This window comes from Frieseomelitta varia, unplaced genomic scaffold (genome assembly GCF_011392965.1).
Source record: "Frieseomelitta varia isolate USP_RPSP 00005682 unplaced genomic scaffold, Fvar_1.2 scaffold_40, whole genome shotgun sequence".
Lineage (NCBI taxonomy): Eukaryota > Metazoa > Arthropoda > Insecta > Hymenoptera > Apidae > Frieseomelitta > Frieseomelitta varia.
The window spans coordinates 336,280-361,970 of record NW_025110146.1 but is presented as its reverse complement, the minus strand read 5'-3'; the positions used below and the strand labels follow the sequence as shown (position 1 = coordinate 361,970).

Sequence of the window (25,691 nt, the reverse complement as noted above, 5' to 3'; positions counted from 1 at the left end):
ATATTCGTGCAAAGTCTTGCTAGTTGACGGTTATAATAGTAACTATGACTCTTGAATCAAATTCACCAATAATCTTCAAATTTTTACGCCTTAATTTTGTTCGTTTGCAACGAATAAGCACTTGATGGATTAAAATGAAACTGACAAACAAATCAAAACGAAATATCCTTCTCTTTGTATACTTACAAAATTTTTAACGATAGAGAAACATGACTGAGTTGAAAGATTTAATATTAAGGGATTTAAAAAACAAAATATATACTTCTGCTCAAAAGTTTTAGCTCATAATTTAACATCCAATATTTTTCTACCGACATTCAATATTTGTCGTAATATTTTGTCCAGTGAATGAAAATTCGCGTCATATCATGCGAAAAATTAAAGTCGACATTCACGAATTTCTCACCAAAAGTGTTCTTATCAACAGTACTACATTGTACATTCCCTTTATTCAATAATCCTATAAGTTCAAGGTAAATCTTGTTCCTTGACGTTTAAAATTTCCATTTCGAGATGCACTTAACGATCCTGCGACAAACGTGCTTTCCCGATTACATTATTCAAGCGTTCCTTTGACGAAAAAGAATAATCTCCAAAGAACATGGCAATTTCGTCGATGCATCCAATCGATCAAACAATCATTCCGATCGCAGTAAAAAAAAAAAATTCAAAGTCGTCAAGTCTCTAATGACAATCGCGAGATCGAAGAGAAGCAAGTGAAAAATTCTGTCAAAGTCGAACAAGATCTTGGATCCTCCAAAATCCTGAATTGCTGTTAATCTACAGTTCGAACGTTCGTTCGTTCGTTGGACGAAGCGAGCCTAAATGATAGTTTAAAGGGGCAGGACAGTGTGACCTGAAAATTATATATACTTTGGAGGGCTAGTAAAAGAAAACTACATATTTGATTGACATGAGCTTTTGTGGTTTATTTTAACACATTATGAACTGTAAAAAGCAACATTAGAAATTTAAAAGAAAAAAAAGGGCTCTTATTTAGCTTTTTAACGGCATCCTTTTACATAACTTTTTTTACCTATCGGTGTGCATGATTCCAGCCAAACAAAATTAGTTGCAACAAAAAGGAAAAAAAAAAAAAAAAAACAATATTCTCTAGGGATTTTTATGAAAATTATGAAAATAGCAACTATTTGTGTTTGTTGTATCGAGTTTATGCCAAAAATTTCTACGTTCGTTGTTCATATTTTTCGAAATTGTTAAAAATTAAAAAATGCTCGATCGTCAATCCCTAGCAAGTTTCACAGTAATCGGTTGGTTAGATTCCGAGATAACTTGCACACCGTTTCTAAAAACCCAGTTTCGAGAAAAATGCGTTCAAAGTTTCAGAAACTTCATTTTTTTTTTTTTTTTTTTTTAATTACATATCGCGGCTCGCAGTTCACAACTAAATTGAATCCAAGTCCCCTAATATTCGATTCACCAAAAGTAATATTTGAATCGCACGATTTACACTTTACAATACTACTCAAAATTGTAAACAGTGATACAAACTCAATTATTCTGTATCCGCGGATTTATTATTATACCCCAGAATAAGTCGTTTTAAAGGCTAGGACGCCTTTCGCATCTTATTTCCAAGACTTCGAACTACTATTTAAAACAAAAGAAACAAAGAAATCGATTTTTTTGAAAATTTCCCTGACGCCTTCAAGTGTCGTGAGATTTTCAAAATTCCCAAGATCTCGGGCACGAGTGGAAAGTAGGGAAAAATAGGGTATATTATACGCGGCAGTCGGAAACACCGTGGAGTCAATCTGACGGAAAGAAATTGGCGCGAAGCCCGGCTGGCATGCGCAAAGACAGAGTGACTCTGTCGGTAGCTTCGATCGTCCAGGGGTCGACATCGTCGTCCACCGAATCAGCTTATCCTCGTGCTCTCGTGATGCTGCCCGTGCTACGCCGTTTGCCACCTCGTTCTTTCGTCTCGTGATAGAACGTGGCGAGAATCTATCTATCGCCAGCTCGCCAACGGCACAGCCTCCGTTCGATCCGGGAAGCGAACGCGAAGTGTTGGGTCGCGGTGGTCGCCCGCGCGACAGGCAGCAGCCCGACCTGAAAGTGAAACGGCAGCGTCGAGATTCGTTCCGCGCGAGAGACACGTCCACCGATGAAAACGCACGAGATGCTGCCCCCGAGGCCACCAGTGGACTCGCTCGTCTCGCAGGCTATCGACGCGATTCCGCCTGACAACTCGTGCGGACCGTTGCCGACGATCTCTTAATCGTAGGCGGTCACGCGATCGTCGCGTGTTCGCGCAGTTTCTAACCGTTGTAATTCCTTTCTTTTTTCAGACCGTCTCGAGCGTCTGTAATAAAAGCTCGGGAGGGACGCGACGACGGGGCATAGATGAGTCGTGTATTTTTCAATCGACGGGGTGCCGCGACGCGGGCCTGCTTGGTGATCGTGTAATCATCGATTAAGTCGCCGTCGTCGGATGAAATTAGGTTACACGGTGTGTCGTCGTATGACAGGGGCGGTCGAAGGGAGAGTCGTTTCGGTAACGAGCGATCCAGAGGGGAAATCCGCGAGCGAAACAGGTGGATCGTGGTCTTACGTGGGTCGGGCGGCAGAGTGATCGTGTAAATAAGCGACCGGGGGATGATCGATGATTGGCAAGGGATGAGGGATGAAACCGGAGTCGGGTGTCGGGCCGCTGATCATCGTCACGCTGAAACGTTACATAACCGGTGCACAACGATGCAAAATTATTGCGGCGAGTGTATCGGCGAGGGGTCGATAAAAATGAGGGCCACGAACGGGAACGCGGTTTCTTAAATAGCGCGCAACGACAGTTCAGTCGGGGATTCCGAATGTGTCTGACAATAAATCAATGGATCGGTCGCCGGCCGTGCAATCACCGTAATTACAGCGTGCGATGGATTAGGTCGGTGCGTACGAACTTTGAATTTGTTAATCGTTTGTCAATGCCAACCGCGTTCAAATAGAAGCACTTCGCTGCAAATCACTGTACGTTCGTTGCCGAGGAGATTTTACAATAAAGATTGTCGTTGTTGATCTATGATTTTCTTCAGTCGTAATTTATATTTATATGTACAGAAGCTAGGAAATGTGTATTTCGCTGGATTGAACGGAAATTGCGAATGGAAAAACACCGTGGCAATGTTAACGCTAGGAATTTTCAACGCCTGAAATTAATAATTCCTCTCAAACTGTGAAATTTGTTCGCTGAATGAATGAGTAATTAATTCGACTAAACTGTTACTACTTAATTCGATCAGTTGCCTCGATTGAAAGAAAATAAGTAAATGGTTACTTGGATCGAACGAACGACTGAAAATTACGTTTGAGAAACGACGTCTCGTACGCATCAACCTAGTGTATCGCATTCCCGATTGTTTCGTAGCTGGAATATATTAAGAAATAATTAACACGTCAAAGGTAACGAAGATATATCGAGTGCGAGTCAAACACGGGCGCGTGGCATTTCGATTTTAACGCGTGACAAATGGAATCGACGTGAAACGGGACAGTATCGGCCGCGCACGTAGTGTGATCGAGATTATTGCGATCTCGATATATTTTTTACCCAGTGAGAGTATTCGTTTTAACAAGTGATACCGTGAAGCGGAGATTTGCTCAACTATTTTTACTCGAAGGCAATTAGTGAGAAGCTTCTTGGGAAACACCGATAATCATAGGGACAAAAACTGCGAGCGGCAGGAGGAGGCGAAGCCTCCCGCCGCAAAAACAATGTCGTAAGTAATTGTCACGCGTTACGCGAGACCCTCACGATTGATCTAGATTTTCATTCAGGTATCGTGACAAATCTTTGAACTGTCCGAAACTTTCGTTTCGTTTCCTGCTACCGAGAACTTTCGAAACTTTCGCAGTCCTTTCTAACAATGTCTCTAATGGGCAAGGAAAAAAAAAAAAAAAAGAGAAACGTAAATCAGAATTGTCAGCTCGCATTTTGTAATCAGATGAAAGCAGTTGTGACACTTAAATTTAACGTAAAGTCAGATGCTAGATATTGATTCGAGAAGATTGATAATATAATTTTCTTATCGCTGTATGCGTTCAGAGTGTACGTCACTCTTTCGAAAATAACATCTGCTTGCTCATCAGGGATAAGTATATACATACAGTGGTTCGCGAATATTCGAATACTTGTCACAAAAGAATTTTTATGAATATGTTATGTGCTTATCTGTGTGTTGGTAACATTTAGAAGCAATCTGAAAAATTACAAGATTTATTGCAAAGTAAAAAATTACGTCAATAGGCATTACATTATTAAACAGGTGGTAAACACCTTGAAGTTATAGAATTCAATATCAAAAGTTCAGTGTAAGTACCTGTTAATACACAATATGTTATGCTATTAAAATTAATTAGTATTATATACGTCTGAAGATGCTCTCATTAAATATTGAATATTAGAGATATAATGAAACATGGCTATTTCAACTGGACTAGCAATACCAACTCCACTTTTGCGGATTTTTCAATTTAATTGTTCAGAAATATAATTACATATATATTTCATCTCGATGAGCTTGTTTGTTAAAAGATTGTACAAGTTCAATGTACAAATTCTATTGCTAAGTTTAAAATCCTCATTTTTTCTGTTTTTTAATTTTTTGGCTTTTGAGCTATATTATACTTGTATCGAATAATTTTGTAATCTCTATACACAAGTCTCAAATTTGACCGACATAATCGTGACAGTCGGATCTCTCTACAGTGGTGATGAAAAATGACAAAATGTTTTACACAACACACACATAACACGTTCATAGAAATTTCATACAGTTGTTCGATTAGTTTTGTGAGCAACTTTAAATAGAAAACATCTCTTCAAATGGAAACGTAATTTTATCATCTGGGTAGCATCAAATCTCGAAGAAATAACTTAATAAACAATATTTAGTTTATTCTTATATATATATATATATATACATCTTTGTTTTATTCTTTAAATGTCTCGTAACTGGCGCATAATTAGATATTCCAAATACAAAGTACGAGGTAAATTTGATAACACTTTACGATCCTTTGTTTTTGTTAATTACTTTCGACAACTCAGTAAATTGTTAATTTAACGTCCCGAGGTTGGAGTGTTCCGCCAACAGAATTAAGTCGATCATTATCGATTACTCGCAACGACCTTAGTATTGTGCAATAATAAAATTTACGTTGCCGAACAAGTAGCAAAAACTCCAAAGTTGTAAAATTCACTACCAAAAGTTTGGTAATTATTAATGCCCGATATACGGTGGCGGAGAGATGTATTGCGTGCAATGAAGAAAAGAAAAAAAGATCAGAAAGCTGGAAAATGGATAAATTTACTTTAATAAATATTAATACAATATTTGCACTAATGTCCAAGAGAAATAAGTAGAAATAAAGTTTATACTCCGCGTTTTACTAATTAATTTAAATAAAAATTCAAAACAGTGTAATATTTTGAGTAGACAAAAGTATTCGTGCAATAAGATTTAAAATTAATATTTAGAATTATTAATATTGCCTATTATTTTTGGTGAATGATTGATTGTAATCGAGATGTACAGCTTTGTTAAATCAGGGTTTCAAGCTTTATAAAAAATTCTCTCAAATTTGATGTTTATTGATGGTTTGATGCGTAATCTATCTCTGTGTAATAAAAGAATCGACAAAATACCGAATTATATCGAATCTGGCGAGCTTCTGGCTTCAAATTGATAAATAGTTTTTGAAATTTATATGCAACAATCGATTTATTCACATACGTTATTAATTATTTTCAAACCATTTTGAAAATAATTAATAACTACACTCCAATAACAAACATGATGCTTCAGATTCATATTTTGGAACGTGGCGTTTTTCAACTCACCAAGCTGCAAACAAAGAAACAATAACGTTAAATTTAAAACATTCGATCAGAACGATTGCTAATTCATACGATTTTATAAAAGCAGCCAAAGCCAAGATAGACGATATTAGGTTACATTAGACACAAAATGCTTCGCTCTAAATATGCGAAACACGATACGAAATCGCATCACCGGACATGCGGGATGTGATCCATCAAATGATAGATTCGCGAAACTCTATTACAGCTATCACGCTGGATCCGATTGTAACTACCTAAAATCATCTAAAGTTTGGTACCACTACCGGTAGTTTGTAGCGACTACCAGCAATTGAATATCAGATTCAATAGATTCGGAGAAGATTACTCTGAAATTACACGAGCAATAGTTTCCAAAGAAGTAGAGAACATTGAAAAATGATACAGACTTGAGAGTAATTAACCCATGTGAATGTTTGAAAATGTTTGAACTATCATCGTTTCAATCTGTGACGTTTAAATTTTGAATTACTAAAATCTAGAGTATTTAATTTTATTTTGTACTTTTACATTCTAAAATGAAAAACTTCAAAATTAAATATAACAATTCAATCCTAAATTGGTATAATTGACTCAATGATAAGAGATTAATTGATATTGCAAAGATGCGTGTAACACAAATGCAAACGAGTCTTTCAAGAAAAACGTGAAACTACTTGTTAAAAAAAAAAAAAAAAAAAAGAAAGAAAAAAAAGTAGACTTTAGAAAGAAAAAGACTGATGAAATTTTGTTTTCAAGATAGGATTGGGTTGTTTGACAGAGTCGTGACACTTTTGAAATACACGTGTGATCATGCGAACTATCCCTCGGATAACAGAGATGCATACTAGCGCCAGGGAATCCTGGAATTCACTGGGGACCAGCTCACAAACAGCATTCATAACTTTGGAATCGAGAAACCAGTCACAGCAGATCTCTATATTGTGAAACATCAACAAACATGATTCCTATGAAACCGCCGTCCGTCTACCTCGAATCCTGGAGTTCAACGTGATTCCGAAGTTGTGAGAATAATTCCAAACTTAAATGGAATAACTCCAACATCTTAAATATCTTCTTTTTTTGTATTTTATATTACATATAAATATTTCTCTAGAAAACCCGCGTTTTAATCTAGAATCTCGAAATGAAATTACGCTAATCCCAAGTTTGAAACAAATTCGAAAACATAAGAATGTACAGAATACGTATGAAATACAAAAATATGTGAAACATCCAAATTAAAAATTTTAAACAATTTTCTGTTCAATTTTTATAAAAAAGAAAGAGAAGAGTGAGATAGTGGAAAAATAATGAACCTCCGAACAGCTTTGTTTCTCGAAATATATTCGTACAATATGAATTTGCACATAAATATCATAAAATCATTAAAAGTTTACATCTCAGACTAGCTTCTAATTTCTGATAGATCCACCAGTCTCCTGTTAGAATTGCGAAACTTGAATAAATCTGCAATCTGATTGTCGAACGTGAGCCTTATATGTGGAATGCTCGAGTAGTTGGACTCTCAAGATCGAAGGTTAATCCGAGATCGTACCCTCGAGATTAGGATGTCCAAACTTTAGAATTTGGGACTAACAATGGGTTGAGATGAGCTAGCTACTATCTCTGGCAAAAAATTTTCTATCGAACGCTTAGTACTCGAAGAGATCCAAAAAAAGCTTTGGAACTTTTCGTGTTCGCAAAAATTACACGAGTCGATCAATAAGTAAGTTACAACATACATTTATTTTATGTGAAAATATATAAATATATCTCTACCAGTCGATGGTCGTGTAAACACAGTATCAGTGTCAATGTACAGTATAAAAAAATTTGTGCTGTTATATGACTTTTGCGACTAAAAGATTATTCTCAGCGTGCAATTGACAAAGGATCAATTTATGAATTATATATACAAAATGTAACAATCATTAAATGACAAACATTCAAGAATATTTACTTATTGTGTAGATTGCAGATGTTTACTCATTTATTTAGTAAACTTCAAAGCGCGAAATTGCACATATCTTTATAATTAAACAATATAAAATAGAAAAGGTTTCTACGATATTTTGAGGGTAAAACAATTACGTATCGTAAACTATATTTTCAAAAATCAATTCGTGATTCGTTTTCTTCATTTATGATAAGTGCTTGCAAATGCTCGGGGAGGATATGCTGAAAAGTTATAGCCGAATGTAATGTTTATGTTATTAATATAAAAAATATTTTTTAAGTAAGTGTTTTTTGACTAAATATTTTTTTTATGTGCACCTGTATCTTTTTTTTCGTGGGGAGTACAACTTATTTATCGATTGGTCTACGTAAATTGAAATTTTATTTCGTGTGACGTATTTCAAACGAATGGAATGGTATTTTATACTTCAAAGATTTCAATGGTTTTGAATACTTGCGTTTGAACGAAAACTTTCAGCCAGAGAGAGAGAAAGAGAGAGAGAGAGAGAGAGGCAAAAAAAAGCGCACTCTGCTTGCTCCTTCTATCTATAACCGTGCATGACATATTTGTTGAAGTAAATATTGCAACGATAACAATAACGAAAATAATGTGTCCTAGTTTTAATCCTTAAATACACGAATAATTCTTTTCAAGTTATATATTTAGAATTAGTGACATAGAAAAGTGTTTCTTAATTATCACAGACCACCTTTTAAATAATTTTTCGTTGGCAAGACGTGCTTTCGAATAATATATTATCTGTTAATTTTGTACAACGTATCGACTATCTTATTTAGCTAGACATGATTTGAAATAACTACCAGTTCAAATAATTCACTGCTTCAAATCGATGTTTTCCATTTCAGTCCAAAAATGTAATTAAAAAAAAAAAAAAGTGAATAAAAAAAAAATAAAATGCACAAAGAAAGACTCGATGCGATATTAATTTGAAAATGCTGTCGCAATAATAAGTTTTGGTACGTATTTCGTATAGAATTAATGTACGATTGTTTTCCGACGGAAATAGCGAAAAGGTTAGAAGACCAGAAATATTTCTCGCAGTGTCACGAATCAGAGCTCTTCGTTATCGATTCTTTTAGATGTGGTGGCATCTGTCTCAACTTCTACTCCCTGGTCCAAATATAAAGTTCTAAGAGTCTCAGATTGTACATAGCTATCGAGTCGCACCGATTCTAATACGATTTCTTTCAAAATCCCTTTCGAAAACGAAATCTGTGTTTCGTGAAATCGTAATCTTCAAGAGTGTATACATTTTAATAAACGTGCGAGAATTATGGAGATTATGATTAAACTGCAGACAGGTTTAGGACATTTTCAGAATTTTAAATATTCTCAGAATGTACGTAACATACAAAAATATCAAAAATGGAATAGAATCTTGCGCGTTTATGAAAAATTTAAAGTTGTAAATATGCTCGTACAATATGAGAGGCTAAATAAAATTCCAAGTGCTAATATTTATTAAATGTAGTATTGCCTGCGCCATGTTCATATAAAAACATTTATTTATTAAAGTATAATATTGTACAAAGTGTAGTATTTATTGCACGATATTTATTATAATATTTCAGAGATAGATTTAGGCTCTGTTTCTTCAATTACTAAGACCCCTCTTAAAAATATGAACTTACATAAATATTCGTAGATATTAATACAGTATTGTTGCATTATCGATATTTAAAGATTTTTATCTTCGGAGATACTTGTATTCTATTCCTGTTTTAAACAAAAGAGCATACGTGAAGATAATACAGTTTAAAAAAGTATAAATCGTTGCTCCTCCTCGTAATAATTTTACGCTACATTGTTGTTCTTACGATACATATTGTTCCTTACTTTCAACACATACTTGTTACATTTCACACGAGAAAGATTAAAATACTTGAACTTTCCCCATTAGCGAAATAATTTTTTCCAATTTCATCGAATTTATATTTAAGAATCTTTTTAACAGATTCAATGATTTAGTTAAACATTGAAATTTGGCGAAATTTGTATCCGAAAATCTGTTTCGCGCGTTCAGTTATTTAAATCAACGTTAGGATTACAATAGAATCCATATTTGAAAATCTTTCGCCGCACGTTTAACGATTTAATCAAACGTTAAAATTTAACAGAAATGTATATTCGAAAATCTTCCCCGCATATTTAATGATTCAATTAAACATGAATGTTTAACGAGATTTATATTCTGAAAATCTCTCCAACGTGTTCAACGGTTTAATTGAACGTCAGATTGCTTTTTTCCTCTTTTTTATGCCTTTCGCTTGTGACGCCAGAAATAAATGCAAGATTGAATCAGAGACAGGCGAATAATATCGAAACGGTATCTAAAGCAACAACATAATTAATGCAAGGCGAAATTAGTCAATTACGTGCACGCGTTCAATCCGTCTGTTTAATTACAACCGGCATTAATTACTTTAATACTCCGTTTATGCAGGAACTTTTGGCGAGATTAACGGATCAACATTGTGATATTATGCGCGCGAATTACAATCACAATTACCGTTTAACACGTTAGGCACCGAAATTGCAAGAATTCTGAGTGTTCCAAATTAACACCGAAGTTCATTTTCAAACGGATATAAAAGTTCCCAAACGTGAAACTCTCGAAACGCAAATATCTTTGTGAAATTGTTTTTTTTTTTTTTTTTAACAACTCGACAAAAGCAGTCTTCCATTTCAAAAATATTTTCAGTGTTAGTAAGAATCGATGCTGCATCGAAACAGCGTTTCGTTCGATCAATTTATATTTATCGAATTCTACTTTTCAACTCTCGAGTGACAACTGTTGGGTCAAGTCAAATTTGAGCCAACTGCGAGTTATTCGACACATTAAGAACTAATTCGTGATTTATTTTAACTCATTAATGCCCGGCCGATATTCCGATCGGGCTGTTGCTATCTGCCAATTTAAATTTCCAGATATCGCGAAATTTAAATTGTCTCTACATTTTGATATTTTGTCAATGGATAATAACACGTTCGTTGATATGTATAATATTCAAAAATCTAATTCGTTTTGTTCCAATATCAGATCACTGCAGAATCGATATGTTGTACGTTTGTTTGTTTTGTTAAAAGCAATGCAATATTAGAAACCAATATAATATGTCCAAAGTTAAAGATTTCTACAATCGCATAATCTGCTTTTCAACGATATCTTTCTCGGGAAATATAGACGAACAAGTACTTTTTTTTCAACAACAAACGCACAATATGGCTCCTTTTAAGCGTGTGCCTCTTATTTAAGACCTCTTCTGTTGTAACATCGTCAGAATAATCCCAAATGAACTCTTGTATCAATCTAACTTTTCTTGTAAAATCATACTCGAGATCGCGATAGAAAATTGAACGTGTATAACCGAGTAAATAGGAATTTAGTTTATTTACTATTAAAGAATTTGTTGAAATTTATTTATCTCTTCATAGGCAGGTGTTAATTTTAATTATTACTTTATTATTATTTATAAAAAATTTGTTATAAATATTATTATAAAAAATAAAAAAACGTGTATAACCTAGTAACCGAGTAAATAGAAATTTACTTCATTTACTATTGATAAAAGAATTTGGAAATTTATTTATCTTTTCATAGGCAGGTGTTGATTTTAATTATTACTTTATTATTATTATAGATGCTTCGATGCTTCTTCGAATTTCGCAAAAATTGTGGAACATAGGTAACGACATAATGACGAAAAGATATTAAACGAATCTTGGGGTTTACGATCTAAATATTAAGAAATAGAGGATTCAATGATATGAATTACAGATGAAATGTTTGATCAAATGTTGGTTCTTTACATGGGTTAACACGTTCGCAGCTAGGGACGATTCTGGCGCGAAAATCTTATTATTAGCTGAAGATCTCGCACGTCTTCGCGTATGAGAATAATTGTCAAGAATCGGTAGTTAAAGATCTAATAGAATTCAACACGACTTTAGATTTTCTTTTTTCTTTACAATTACTACAACAAGTTTCAAGAAGTTGCTACTTGTGCAATAGTAGAAATTTTAAATAATTGTTATAGAGAGATGGATCTATAGCTACGAGAAAAATTTTCAATTTCGACGACAATTTCCAAACAAGAAGTTCCTCGAGAGTTTACATTTTCACCTGCTGTTTGTGATATAAAAATCACCTTCGGAGGAAACGGATCGTGCTTCAAAACGAGACGAATTTGGATCGTTGTACGATAACAGTTCAAACGATCGAGAATCATACTCTCGACACGTCGAAATCAACATCCCACGTTACCACTTCCACGGTCCTCGAATTAAACGAACGTTGATTTCTGTCTGAAAGGAAAGAAATCTGCCCAATCGACAGATTCGCGACCGACGAAAGGAACGACGAAATTCTTTCGCCGCTGTTCACCGGGATTTTCGTCCGGGGAAAAAACGGCAACAAGCGCGTGGCGTCTCGCGGTGTTGAAAAGCGCGACGAGGAGCCGTCAATCAGCGTCGGTGTTGATCGCTCCTTGGAGTTGGCCGTACTGAAGAGCACCGATGCCAGTCGAGTTGCGAGCTTCGGCCGCGAAGCTCGGCCCCAGCAGCGGCACGCTTACTTCTCTCGCAGGTGCGACAGTCCGCGTTCATGCCTCGACCCGTGGAAATCGCGCGTTCACCCCGATGGATCGTGCCAAGAGAGAGAACGACACGCACTCCAAGCCGACACTCTACGGCAACAAGCGGCTACTGGGTAATGAATCCTCGAAAAGAAAAAGAAAAAGGAGAAAAGAAACTGAAGAAAACAAACGTGTGACACACACGCACACACGCACGCACACACATACGCACACACATACAGCTGTGATTTTAACTGCGATTGATCTTTGTTGATCTTGATTATTCGAGTGGGGATACTCTTCGATTGTGTTGGTGGTGGTGATGATTGAACTGTGACGACTCAAGTGCAGTGTGACTTTCATTTGATTTTCATTTGAGTTTGACGAGTCTTTTCACCGTTCGATTCGTGTCGTTACGTGCGATTATGATGATTATTATTTTGCGTTGATGACGATTATTGTGGTGGTTTTGTGATAAGAAACCGGACTGTGCATTCTTCCGATTTTTACTTACAGTTAGATGTTTTTCTTTAGTTGAGTTCAGATTACGTCATTTATTATAATATTTTTCTCTCAGTTTAGTTTTCCCTTTAGACGTTCGATTTTTCTTTCCAGCCAAAATTTCTGGTTCCTGGCGTACGTTTTTTGACACAGTTGGGGATTACGTTCTTTTAAGGGCTAATTACAACGCGACGCGAAACTTTCATCGGAAATCTGAGCTTTTACGCGGGTCCAGCGTGTTTTAGTTTATTTTTTGTTTTGAAGATTATTAATCTTGATAATTAATCTCGTTCAGGTTTCACATTTTCACACGATCGCTTTTTTTTTCTACGTCAAATATCAATCAAAATGGAACGCAGTTTTTGACAACTTGAGGTTTTCCACGAGCCTTAACTCTCTTTACTTCGTGTTAGTTTGTTTGTTGTTCTCGTATTTTATTTGACGATCGTTCGACGATAATTAATTTCGTCTAACGTTTGAGTTTCCCATTTTCACGTGTTTATTTTCACGTTAAACATCGATCAAAACACGTGTATATTTTCTTTATCAATCTCTCGTCAAAAATATTCGAACGTGTTTATTTCACATCAAATATCGAGTTCAAACGCCCACACAACATCTGCGTTGAAACGCAAACATTGCTTATGGATGAAATCTAGTTAATTCAAATGCGAAATGTAACTATCAGTGCCCTTTCAAACGCAAATATCGTTTTCCATCGATAATTAAAAATTACGTGCAACACTCGACAACAGAGGGAAAAACCGTATGATTGTAAAATACCAAACGCGAGTTTTTCGATACGATTAATGCTAACGATCAAGAACGCGTAATCCCGTCGAAACACACAAGATTCTATCTCCTGACACTTGGGAGTAACGTTTCATAAGTGTTAAAACCTCGTCAACGTAACTTACAGACAAAAATGAAGCTAAAACATCATGTAGGAAAAAGACCAAAAAAGGTTTCGTTAAAGAGTTATAACAAAAATACAAAGTGTGACAAAATACGATCGTTACGATCAATTTCGGGGATGGATCAATCAACTGGTCTCTTGAATCATCAGACCTCACGTCTCTAGATCAGATTGTTCAATATTCGAGTTTTATCGTCAGAAGAGAATCTTTTTTTAATAAGTACATCGGTGAATAATTAGTTCGATTTATATTGAGTTTCAAAGTTACAAAACGATAGATTATCAAAAGAAACAATATATTTTTCTTTATTTTTAATTACACGTCTTTTCGCCTGAGCGAGGAATAATATAAAATTCGAAATAACTTAGATCTGTCTGACCAAGAACATTCGACGTAAAATATTCGAATTTTCTCTTATATATTGTCAGGCCAGAATGTCAGCTAGTAATTAGATTATCTGCTAATTGCAGACTTTCCATTCTGAGGCTATGATGCTCGAATGTTAAAATGGGGGAAAAATGGAAAAGGTTCATACTGTGTGTCAAATGACTAATAAACAGATTTTAAGTATTCGTAAGAAATGATAAAGAAAACCCACTTTGCAGTACCTGAATACGTAAAAACTCGATTTCTTAAATTACATTCAGAAAATTACGTAAAATTTGCGTAAAAGCCGTTATTCGAAAATTCCTTTTTACAATGTATCATTTAATGACGGGTAAATTGAGTGAAGGTGTGACAGGTAACATAGTTCCGAACATGGGAGGGTTAAAATTCAATTTCCCTGGAAAATCTCGTATTCCCGTGCGTGACGAAGAAGCGAGTAAATAAGTTGGCGGTTTTGAGAACTTCCCGATTCATCGTGGAAAATCCTGTTATGAAATTCCGTTCAGTTCTGTTTCTCGTTTTTTATTCGCGCACGCCGCGGCACGAAGTGATTTCTCCCGTCCAACTGCGAAAAAATTTCGACGAGAGAAAGAGAAAAAGAACGAGAAGAAAGAAGAAAGAAAAGCACATTTCGATTTCAATCGAACAAATGGATTAGTACACCGGCGGAGTTTGCAGGCAACGAATGTGATCCCGTTGATATTAAAGTAGTCATATTGCCGCGAAATCTCAACAAATCGAAAGCTTTTTCTATCGCTCGGACAAGTGCAGACATTTCTTTTAAAACTGCGAAATCTTTGAAATAGACACAAGCATATCTCGGCAATTGTGACACTGTGAGTTAGGACTTCTATTGTTGAACCAATATTCACCTACAGTCGTAAAAAAATCATTCAAATTTTGTTGAACACTGACAGTTAAAAATTTATATTTATATTGTTTAACTGTGTTTATATTGTTTAAACACTTCGACGCGAAAAAAGTTCGTTCAAACCTTTCAATCTTCGTGCAATCACAAAGTATACATTTAATTATAAAATCCTTGAAATAAATATCCTCACCTGTTGTGACATAAAGTCGGAATTTGTATCGTTGAATTCATTTGTCAGTTTAATACTCCCGCATAGACAGAAACTATATTACAAAATCATTGGAATAAATATTTCATCGCGCGTGGCATTAAGTTGGAATTTATATTGCCGAGTTCGTTTCATATCTAGCTATGGAACAATAAATACAATAAATTGTGATAAAAGATTGCAAAAATATTGCGATCTTTAATAATTTTATTATTGACTGCGATTATTATTATCTGTGCGATACTGTAGTACCCGAAGGGTTGAAAATAATTTAAAATTCATCGATTACTACGCGACGAATCTTCACGCAATTTTCACATTTTTATAAAAACAAACAAAAAAGCAGAAGAAGGAAAAATTTGTCTCCGCTACTGAAAGAAATACTCCATTTTCAATACGTCACATAGTTTTTCTACATTCTCTATAATGATTCTGTCTGGTTATGCTTCAATTTTCATGTAAATTTTGCATTTATTGCGAAATCGGCAAACAGGTACGTGCAGAGAATTTCGTGTGTTCAACAAACTGATCCGCATATTTTCAATAAATCCATACTTCTACCTATGCTCGTCGATGCGTCGTAACATACGTACATATGTATATTTATCTGAATATGAAAGATCGATGGAATTACAATACGCCACATTTATATTTACCAAACGAGCCGACACTCGAGTAACGAAGAACGAACTTTCTTTGGCCCCCAACAAAGCTGTCGACTTTTTCATTAAAACGCTGCCAAATGCAGAGCGCGTTGCATCGCTCAAAGAGAGACGTTACAAATAAAATTCCGTCGTTAATCGTGAGCAAATTTCGACTGTGTAATAAAAAAAGAGGAGGGAAAAAAACAGAGGGAGAAATTAAATAAATGGAATGAGCTCGGAGAAGAAAGAAAAAAAAAAAAAAAAGAAAGAAAGGAAAAATTATTCGTATCGTTTCGAAGCCGATCGTTTCGATGAAAATAATTGAAATGAAATTGCAAAATAATCGCTTAAAGGGAAAGGGGAGCCGGTATTTTCACGGTGAAACGCACGATTGTTCGTCCGATTGGTCGTCCTCGCGGTTATTTCAGCTCGATTCATTGAATATTCTTCGCGAGGATAAAGCGAATTTCATAAACGTCGATTATCCAGCGACCCAGACGAAAAATTGAACATTCTGAATTTATCATGAAGGCACGAGGGCGACAACAGCCATCGCTGTTGCGCTTAAAAATGACAATACTACTATGTTCGACAAAGAAGATTTCTGCGGAATAAATGTTGCGCAATTATCGCGAAAATCACTTCGACAAAGTTCGAACTTTATTGTCTCGCGTGATTTCGAAAACATTTCGAATTATCGCGAAAAAAATAAAAATCATGAAAGCGGTTGATTGGAAAAATGACCTACCACAATTTGGTTATTCCCGAACGACGAAACTAGCAAAATGTAATTATCGAGACAATTTCCAAGCAATAAAAGTTTTAAAAAGTGGTTAACAATTTTCTTTGTTACGAGGGAAAATTTCAGAACTTTTTATTGCAGCGACGTATATAAAATTCCTAGAAATTTGTTTTCGAAATTCTCGCGGAAAACTTACGCGAAAAGAGGAACTATATCTTGGAATGTATAATGTACAATGTTTTAATTAAAATGCATGATATCTTAAAGTACCTTCAAATTTATATCATTATTTGAAGACTGAATTCGTTTAATATAATATTTATTAGAAAGTAAAATATGTATAAAATATGTATTATAATTTTATAATTATTATAATAATACAGTAATATGATATGTATTTAAATTCCATTTTGTGTTCACAAAAATATAAAATTACAGAGATGTCCGTATTCCAGTAAATAATTCTAGTCAAAATGCAACTATTTCTCAACTTTTAAAAATTACATCCCTGTTGTAATTATTATAAAATGTGTGCATTTATCTATACGTATCATTTATTGGCGAAACACGATTATTGTTGAAATCATGTAACGACCATCTACCGTACATCTCGTAAAAAACGTGTTTCAAATGACCGTTAATTACTTCAAAAAGTTGCAGAATAAATTCCTAACATCTTTATTCTCTTTAAACTTATCGCTACGAAGAAACTTTCGTAACGACAATGGAATTTCATCGCGCCGCTTATTATACAGATTATCGCGGAACGGTAGATAATGGGTCGACAGCAGCAAAAATATAATTATTTCAGTATTAACGCGTTCCTGAAGCTTGTGTTCGCCCCGTGAATGCAAAAGTTTCAAAAATAATCGTAAAATCTCTCTGCTACATTTTTACGAAAAAAAAAAAGAAAAAAAGGAGAAAAAGCAATTCCGACGGTCGCTGAAAATAACGTTCCGTGCCTTTTTTTCTCTCAGTAGGCGGGAATTTAATTTCGTTAAATGTTAACAGGAAGTTAGTACATTGGAAATATCGTGAAAAAAATTGTAAAGTCAGAAAATCAATTCACAACCAGTCTGCTGGGACGACATTTTGAATTTTATGGGACAAAAAAGATGAAATGTGGATTTAATAATACGAATAAAACGTGAAAAATAATTTTTTTGCAAAAAAATTTATTTATCTTCGTTCTTTATCACTGCCAATTTGATTTCAAGTTTTCCAATTATATTATTATTTCATATTTACGCGCATCGAATATTAATTACCAATTAATACACGAAAATTTCATCGAATAGATGCCTTAATTAATCGAAATTGTAGAAGTAAGAGTAACTGACTTGTTTCCAGCAGATATATAATAATAAGCACGTAATAAATAACATCGTTATGATAATATCATTTCAAATGAATTCGGTCAGACATTACGATCGAATAAAAATTAAAATAATCGAAAAAATCAAAAATAACAAACGCTTGAATTGGCTTAAAATTAGGATCCACGATTTATTGAAGCTTTCTTGTTAATTTCTAGTTATTATGAAGCTACGTAGCTAGATTTATGCCAAATTTCATGCACAAGAGCCGCATTACGCCATTAATATCATAGTGCTGCTGCAATCAAGCCTTTGTATAATGATCTTGATTCAAAAAGGCACAATGCACGATCGTTTGTATAATAGAGTGTTAAGGTAAAAGCATGTTCCCATGCTATAACAATGTCTTTTCAATTTGTTTTTAGGAGAAGTTTCTAAAAAAAATCTACGAGTAAAAATAACAAAAAATTGTTATACGCATGCGTAGTTTTCATATCATATGGTTTTACTCCAGTTTTTATGGTATCCTAGTTTTTATGGTGAAAAACCGGAAGAGAGGTGATTTTATAATACATGGAAAAATATTCTGGAAAAAAAGAATAACATTTTCATTTAAGATTTTTGAGAAAACTGAGTTTGAACTTTTTTTTCTTTAATTATTTGATTAACTCGATGGGAGTAAATAATAATGGGAGGATATTTTACATGCGGGAACAAATGACAAGTGTAAAATAAAACTTTATAATTTAAGACCTCGTTTCCAACAAAACACGGTTTAGTAATGTTTCGTTAAATTAGTAATGTTTCGATACTTGTGCGCTTGATTTTGAAATTTAATCTTCTCGGAAACAAAACATCTTACTAAAAACTTATTTTCGCGTGCTGAATCATTTTTTGTACGTTATTCACTTTTGTCCAATTAATTTCTGAATTAATTTAATTTGAGTGTACTCTTGACAAATTTTCAAACTCTATTTTCTCGAAAACGAGGCGTCACATTTTATTTTATATTTACGGTTTATTTTTCTTTTTTTTTTTTTTTTCTACGTAGAATCATTTTTTGTATCATGAAAACTAGAACACTCTGTACGTATTTATTGTAAATGCTTCATTACGAAGGTGCAAAAAAATATTGAACACACCGTAGAATATTTATATATCCATAGCAACGAATTTGACATTACTGGAGTACGAATTTTCATGCAAATTTATATTTTTATAGATTTGCATGAAAATAGAACTTGAATCTGTTCCATTTATTAAAAATTATAAAATATATTCTATTTTGTATGCATTTTACAAATTTTTGGAACCTTAGTTTCTGATAAATGTATAAACATCCGAAATTTATCAATTATCAATTATATTTTCTTCTTAGGAAAAATGTATGCTCCGTACATTTAATCCTTAAAACTTATCACCAAGATTCTTGGTGATAAAGTTGATTCTATCAAATTACGTTGATTCTATTAAGTAAAATTTCACTCTGATACATCTTTTTTTTTTTGCTTTAGAAAGTAATAAAATCGAACGAGAAGAATCGAATTTCACTCAAATATAATCTGTAAACAAATATTTCAATGAACAGAATATTCGTATTTTTTAATAAGGGATTTAAACCACAGAAAAGTATCGCAAACGTGAGTGGAAACATAAATTTAATATTTGCAGAAGGAATGTAAATATTGCAGCTACATATGTAAATATTAGGAGAGTTCAACGTTGGTGATTTTTTACTGGAAAACGAGCAAAGAGAGAAGAAGCGAAAAATTGGAAAACATGATTGACAATGATACTCCGAATAGTAGATATTATCAAAGACAATTGAAAGTAGATATTATACGATAATGAAAGATATTTGAAAAACAATAAATGTAATATATATGATAATAAATAATAATTTGAGACATACGCATTACACTATAGATTTCTAAATTAATTTTAAATCATACACACGATATGTCCCCTTTGAAGTTTGAACTTGAAGAATCAATTATTAACTATATTGAACAAAAATAGACTTACTATGAATCACTTTTATCTAATATTAAGGAAATTTGTAATGATAATATCAAAATCTTATTATTGCAATCAGAATATTCGTATAATCTTGTATAAAAACCATGAATAAATATAGTCTCAAAATATTACATCAGTATCATATAGAATTTAGATCAAATATCAATCAACTTTTTGAAGAACGTAAATTCTTCTGAAGAAATTACAGAATTGGAAATTTTTATAAATTTGGAATAGTTAATTGTTGAATGTATATTGGCTAAATATAAATAAATTGTCTCCAAGAAATGAAGAAAAACATTTTATAAAGTAATTTTTCCCTTACGCACGAAATAAAATTTCAGTTATAAAAAAAGAACTTAAATATCAAACTAAATTTTACATATACACTAGAACCTTTAAAAATAAATATTTTGAAATTGTTAAAAACTGAATATCGCGTTACTAGAATTCTAAATATCAAACAAAAATATTATGTTACATACGTGCGTAAACGTATCCTACTGAAATCATTGGAATTTCTGATTTTTCAAATCGTCCATAGTAAATGGATCACCAGGTAATACCAATATTCTGATTACCGAATAAACGACGTAAAAAGAAAGAGAAACCGTCACGCAAGCAAAAATATTCGCATGGTTCGCGAATAAACTTTTTCTCGAAAAAGTTCCAAGGTGACTAAAAAACAATCCATTTTCGATATCAGTGACAAAATATCGGACTATATTCACTTTTATCGATTTGTGACACCCCTTGTTGTACAAACTACTGTTGTACTAATTTTCTCATTTCAAGCGAAGCTTAAAATACGAATTTTCTAGAACAAAGGCATCAGAATAAAAAAAAAATGACTCCACCATAAAGTAAGATGCTAGATCACATATTTCAGGTATTTTTCACATTCGAACAACAGTAATTTATTTAAAAAAAATAAATTTATTTTAAAAATACGAATTTATGAAACAAAAACACTGGAAATTCTATTTATTAGAACAAAGAAATAACCCTAATATATATCGAATAAACGATTGAATTAACTAATTGAACTAATTTGCATAATCAAGCACTATGCCAAAGTAATTGATATTTATTATTGCTAGCTACACGGAAAATCTTATCAGATGATTATTTTCCGTATTATTTCTTCGATTTTTAAAGACGTAAATTGTATAAATGATTCGTAGAGCTGGATCTGGACTACTTGGAAAGGAGAGGAGGCGAGACAATAACTTGTGAAAACGCCGAAAGTGGATCGAAAGAGGAAGAAAGCCCTGCAGACACTCTGGATCGTGTCAAAGTTGTGTTTCTCGGTGCACCTAGGGTGGGAAAGTCCAGCATAATCAGGGTGAGCACTGATTTTTCGTTGAATCGAATCGATATCTATCTCTGTGGCTGTTAATACAGATCCTTTCAGATCTTCACTAGCGAAACTATTAAATATTCGTTTTTTTTAAATTAATCTTTTCAAACTTTTCGATTCGTTTGAATTCGTTGAAGATTGATTGATTCTTTCACGTTGTAGAGTGATAACGATTTTAATTTTCGAATTGAAGTTGCTTGAACTATTTGTTTAAATTAATTATCATCAGTTTCCACGCAATTTTAAAGCAATTCGCATCACCGTATTTATTCTAATTACCTACATATCTGTTAGGTGTACTATACAAACGTTTGTTTCTACACATAAAACAATATATTTATATATATATATATATTTTCTTTTGATAAGTTATTTAATTATTTTAATATCCTCAAAACGTGATTACGAGAATTCTGGGATTTCAACGCAATAATATGAAAATAATTCCACGATGTGAAAGCTATTATATTATAATAATGTCCATGAATTAAGCTGTCAATAATATGAACAAAACGAGACTGCAAACATGTATTTATATCTTCTGTCTAATTAAAGCTTTTGTTAGAATAATATGACGAAAACTTGTATTATTTGAAACAAAAGGACATATTTTGACAAAAATAATGTGAAATATATATCTATTTACCTCATTCAGCCGCTTTCAATTCTTCAAAATTGTTATTATACAAGTAATAATATAAAATCATAATTCATAACTATAAATGTAATTTCGAGAACCAATCTCTTATAACTAACACTCACGTATTCAAATCTTGTCATATACAATAATTCTCTTCGCTTTTAAAATAATAATAATAATAATAATAATGGTATTAATTAGTAATAAATAAACTGTGTAGGTGATTAAATTTCGTTCGAATTGAAAGCATGCGAAACGTTAAAAATTTTGAGTGGCTCCCGACTCGGTGGCCAGAAGCTGTGACCTTTAGCTACGGTTATATATTTCAGAGATGTGTTTTCTCGAAAACCGCGATTAAATTACGTTCAAATTAAAAGCATGCGAAACATTAAAAAAATTTCGAGTGATGCCAACTGAGTGGCCAGGGGCTGTAACTTTCATCAGCTGTGGGACATTTTTGCCTCGAAGCCGAGCTTTTGCTGCCGAGATTAAATTTCGTTCGGATTAAAAGCACGCGAAACATTGAAAATTTTCGTGTGATCAGGGACTGTGACTTCTGTCTAAGAGACGTTTTTCCTCGAGACCGACTTTCGCCGCCGAGATAAAATTTCGTCTCGGATTAAAGGCACGCGAGAATTTGCAAGCGACGCGAACCCAGCTGGACCAGAGGCTGTAACTTTCGATTGAAAGACGCTTATCTCGAGACTGAATTCCGCCATTGAGATCCTCCTAACACAATACAATTCATTCTGGATACGTCTTCAAACAACTGAGACCTCGTCAATTAGACATTCGTTTTCCCCCGTTTGACTGCGAGTACACGTTACACGCTCGTCTGTTCAAACTTTCCCTTAGCATAACAACGATGGTTATCAAAATATACACCTCATTGTCGCGGTGCAACTCGGTTTTCCAAGCGTCTCTCTGAGCATCCATCCGGGCAACTTGATAGGGCACAAAGGGTCTCGAACACAGCGAAGAACTAAGAAGAAACTAATACGAAACGCGGCAGACTAACGTCACGTAACAAAGACATCGCGTACCTAAATTAAACGCAGCTAGACGTCGACCGAATGATTGTGCTTCCGCAAAATACTTATCATCCCCACTTTGAACTGTTTCCTTGAGTAGTAACCATATTTATACCGAGCAGATGGTTCTTTGGTTTTTTGCTTCAGAGTTAGAAGAAATGCTTCATCGAACGTGACTCGTGTTATTTCGAATATTCTTACTTTAGAACAATAACCTGCATGCCTTGAACATCAGTACGTGCGGAAAACAAAGACTTGTACGAAAAATCCTTCTACTAGAGAGCTGTTTTTGGAGAATGTTGGAAACATGACATTCTAAGAATGGCTCTTCAATTCCTTAAGGGTATTACAACATATTTTTTAATTACATAGGAAGTTTATAGTTTGAGCAAAATAGAGGTTGAAAAGCAGTAAAGAAATTTAAAGTAGCGGAGAAACACGAGGGATAAAATTTTTATAATACTCGAGGGAAAATTCCGAGAATAAGAAAGTGGAAAAACGAGACCTGTTAACACTCAAGCCGGTTTAAAGACCGCGATCGATGTTCGCGTAAGCTCACTGGGGACTGAAAGAAGTCACGAGTAGCTGCATCTTTCACGAAACTTCTGGACGTATATTTAGTTAATAGAATTTTTAAAAATGCAGGAAACGTCAACACAGAGAATTGCAGGAAAATTGAAAATGCCCGAGTTTGTTTAAAAACTTGACAGCATTCAGCCGTAGAATCCACTCTTGCGAATAATTTAAGAATTTAAATAAAAAACAGATATAAAATATAAACGAAATGATTTAATTCATTGTTTATTTCATTCATATTTAACTTTCATTAAACAAACAATGAGACTTCAATAATAAAAGAATTGTTAAATTTTCCAACTAACCGATATCAGCGTTATTTCAATGCGAATTGAATTAACGAAAAAGTACAAGTAGAAAAGTGTTCACAGTTTTCACTGAACGTTGACAAATTTAATAAAGAAAAACACAAGTATTTCTCACACACAAGACACATACCCTATTAGCAAAGCTAACAAGAGGTTCAGCTTTTCGGCTCGAACTGTGACGAACATCGCTTCGCAAGATACGAATGACTTCCGCTCATTTCCGAAGCCAGTTTCCGGTTAACTGTCGTCTCTTGAGGAAATTGAAAGTCGTCGAAAAGGGAACAGCGAATATTGCATCGGGAAATATGTCGAATACAAGATTTTCCATTAAATCTCAATTTCGTCGTATGAATTTTTCTCAATTAAATAAAATTTTAAAATCTTTTAATTAGAAGAATGTTACTTCTTTTTCCAACTACAGAAAAATGATTCCTTTCTTTTAATGGTTTTTTTCCTTATTATACTTATATTATATTATTCTTATTACATTATAGATTAACGTAATTATATATGTATAAATTTTTTAAAATTCCCGTAAAATTTCTGTTATCCAAGATTATCCTATATACTCATTCTATGGGCCTTTCCACCATTATAATAAAGCTTTAAACCAATTTTTCTATGTATTAATTAAATTTTATTTTCTTCCTCCACTTCAAACTGCACATTTATTTTGTCCGACATTAAAAAATTATAATGAATTGTCAACAATGAAATTAATCTAAACCAACGGAAGCTACAAAAAAAAAAAAAAAAAAGACACTTTGAAGCAACAAACTCGCATAATTTTTTGACTAACCGACGACAAAAAAATAAATAACAAATTCGGATTCCGCGAACTGGCATTATCAAACTAAATTTTAATAACTCCAAACACGCATGTGATTTCTAAATTTCTACAATTTGTTAATTTATATCCAAGTGTTGCAATCTTTTTGGCAAGCAGTGTATATTCCAAACAAATAAACGTCGACAAGCCGAATGGATCGCCGATTGCGCACGACACTTCAAACCAGTCGATAGCTTTCGAGTTTTCCCAGAAAAAAGTCCCAGAGTTCTCGCCATTTGTCGGCATCAACGAGAACGACAATTTGAATCGGAGAAATCGGCGGGAACACGGCGTTAGTACTCGTTTGTGGGTTCCAGCAATTTGTGTGGAGCGAATTCTGCGAGGAGTACAAGCCGACCGAGCGTAGGGAGACTTTCTATCCGAGCGTGGTGCTCGCCGATCGATTGTACGAACTAAAAATTACGGATCTACCGATGATCCCGTATTTTCCGGTCAGCTCGCACCTCGAATGGACGGACTTCCGTTATTACGGGCTACGAAGTGCGAACGCCTACGTTCTCGTGTTCGATCTCAGCAATCAGGACACGTTTCAGGTATGTATGCAAAAAATATATATCGTAACAACTATGAAATACGTGTTATCTGTCGTGGCTGCCAAGCCTGCATTTGCAGTTAATACGACACATTGGATGTAGAAATTAATTCGATGTTCTTTTTTTTTTTTTTTCTTGCAGATAAACTTGCCATTTGTTTATTGGTTTTGCTCTATGATCATTCCAGGATCAAAAAGGAAATTGCCTTTTTTTTATCTGATGTTTGTTTTCTTCAAGTTCAAGGAGAGTTTGCATTTAATAATAATAATTTTCAATCTTCAAATTTTTATGTCGAGACACTCTTGATCAGGTACATCTGAATTGCTATTGAAAAATCTTTGGTTGAAAATGGAAAAATTTGTTTTTTTTTTTTTTT

General features: G+C 33.9%; 1 protein-coding gene across 1 annotated transcript; it reads left to right on the top strand.

The window, feature by feature from the left end:
* The first annotated feature begins 12,320 nt into the window (after positions 1 to 12,320).
* Positions 12,321 to 25,635, top strand: LOC122531443. Its single transcript, XM_043659365.1, has 4 exons — positions 12,321 to 12,546; positions 21,202 to 21,362; positions 25,079 to 25,315; positions 25,457 to 25,635. The coding sequence occupies exons 1-4, from the start codon at positions 12,354 to 12,356 to the stop codon at positions 25,619 to 25,621; spliced, it is 756 nt and encodes a 251-aa protein (XP_043515300.1). The 5' UTR covers positions 12,321 to 12,353; the 3' UTR covers positions 25,622 to 25,635.
* Positions 25,636 to 25,691: the final 56 nt, after the last annotated feature.

Bases quoted from the DNA above. Each gene is read 5' to 3' on its own strand.
- LOC122531443 (XM_043659365.1), top strand. From the start codon at position 12,354: ATGCCAGTCGAGTTGCGAGCTTCGGCCGCGAAGCTCGGCCCCAGCAGC. The intron at 12,547-21,201 runs GTAATGAATCCT...AATGATTCGTAG, and splicing joins CGGCAACAAGCGGCTACTGG to AGCTGGATCTGGACTACTTG. The intron at 25,316-25,456 runs GTATGTATGCAA...TTTTTCTTGCAG, and splicing joins GCAATCAGGACACGTTTCAG to ATAAACTTGCCATTTGTTTA.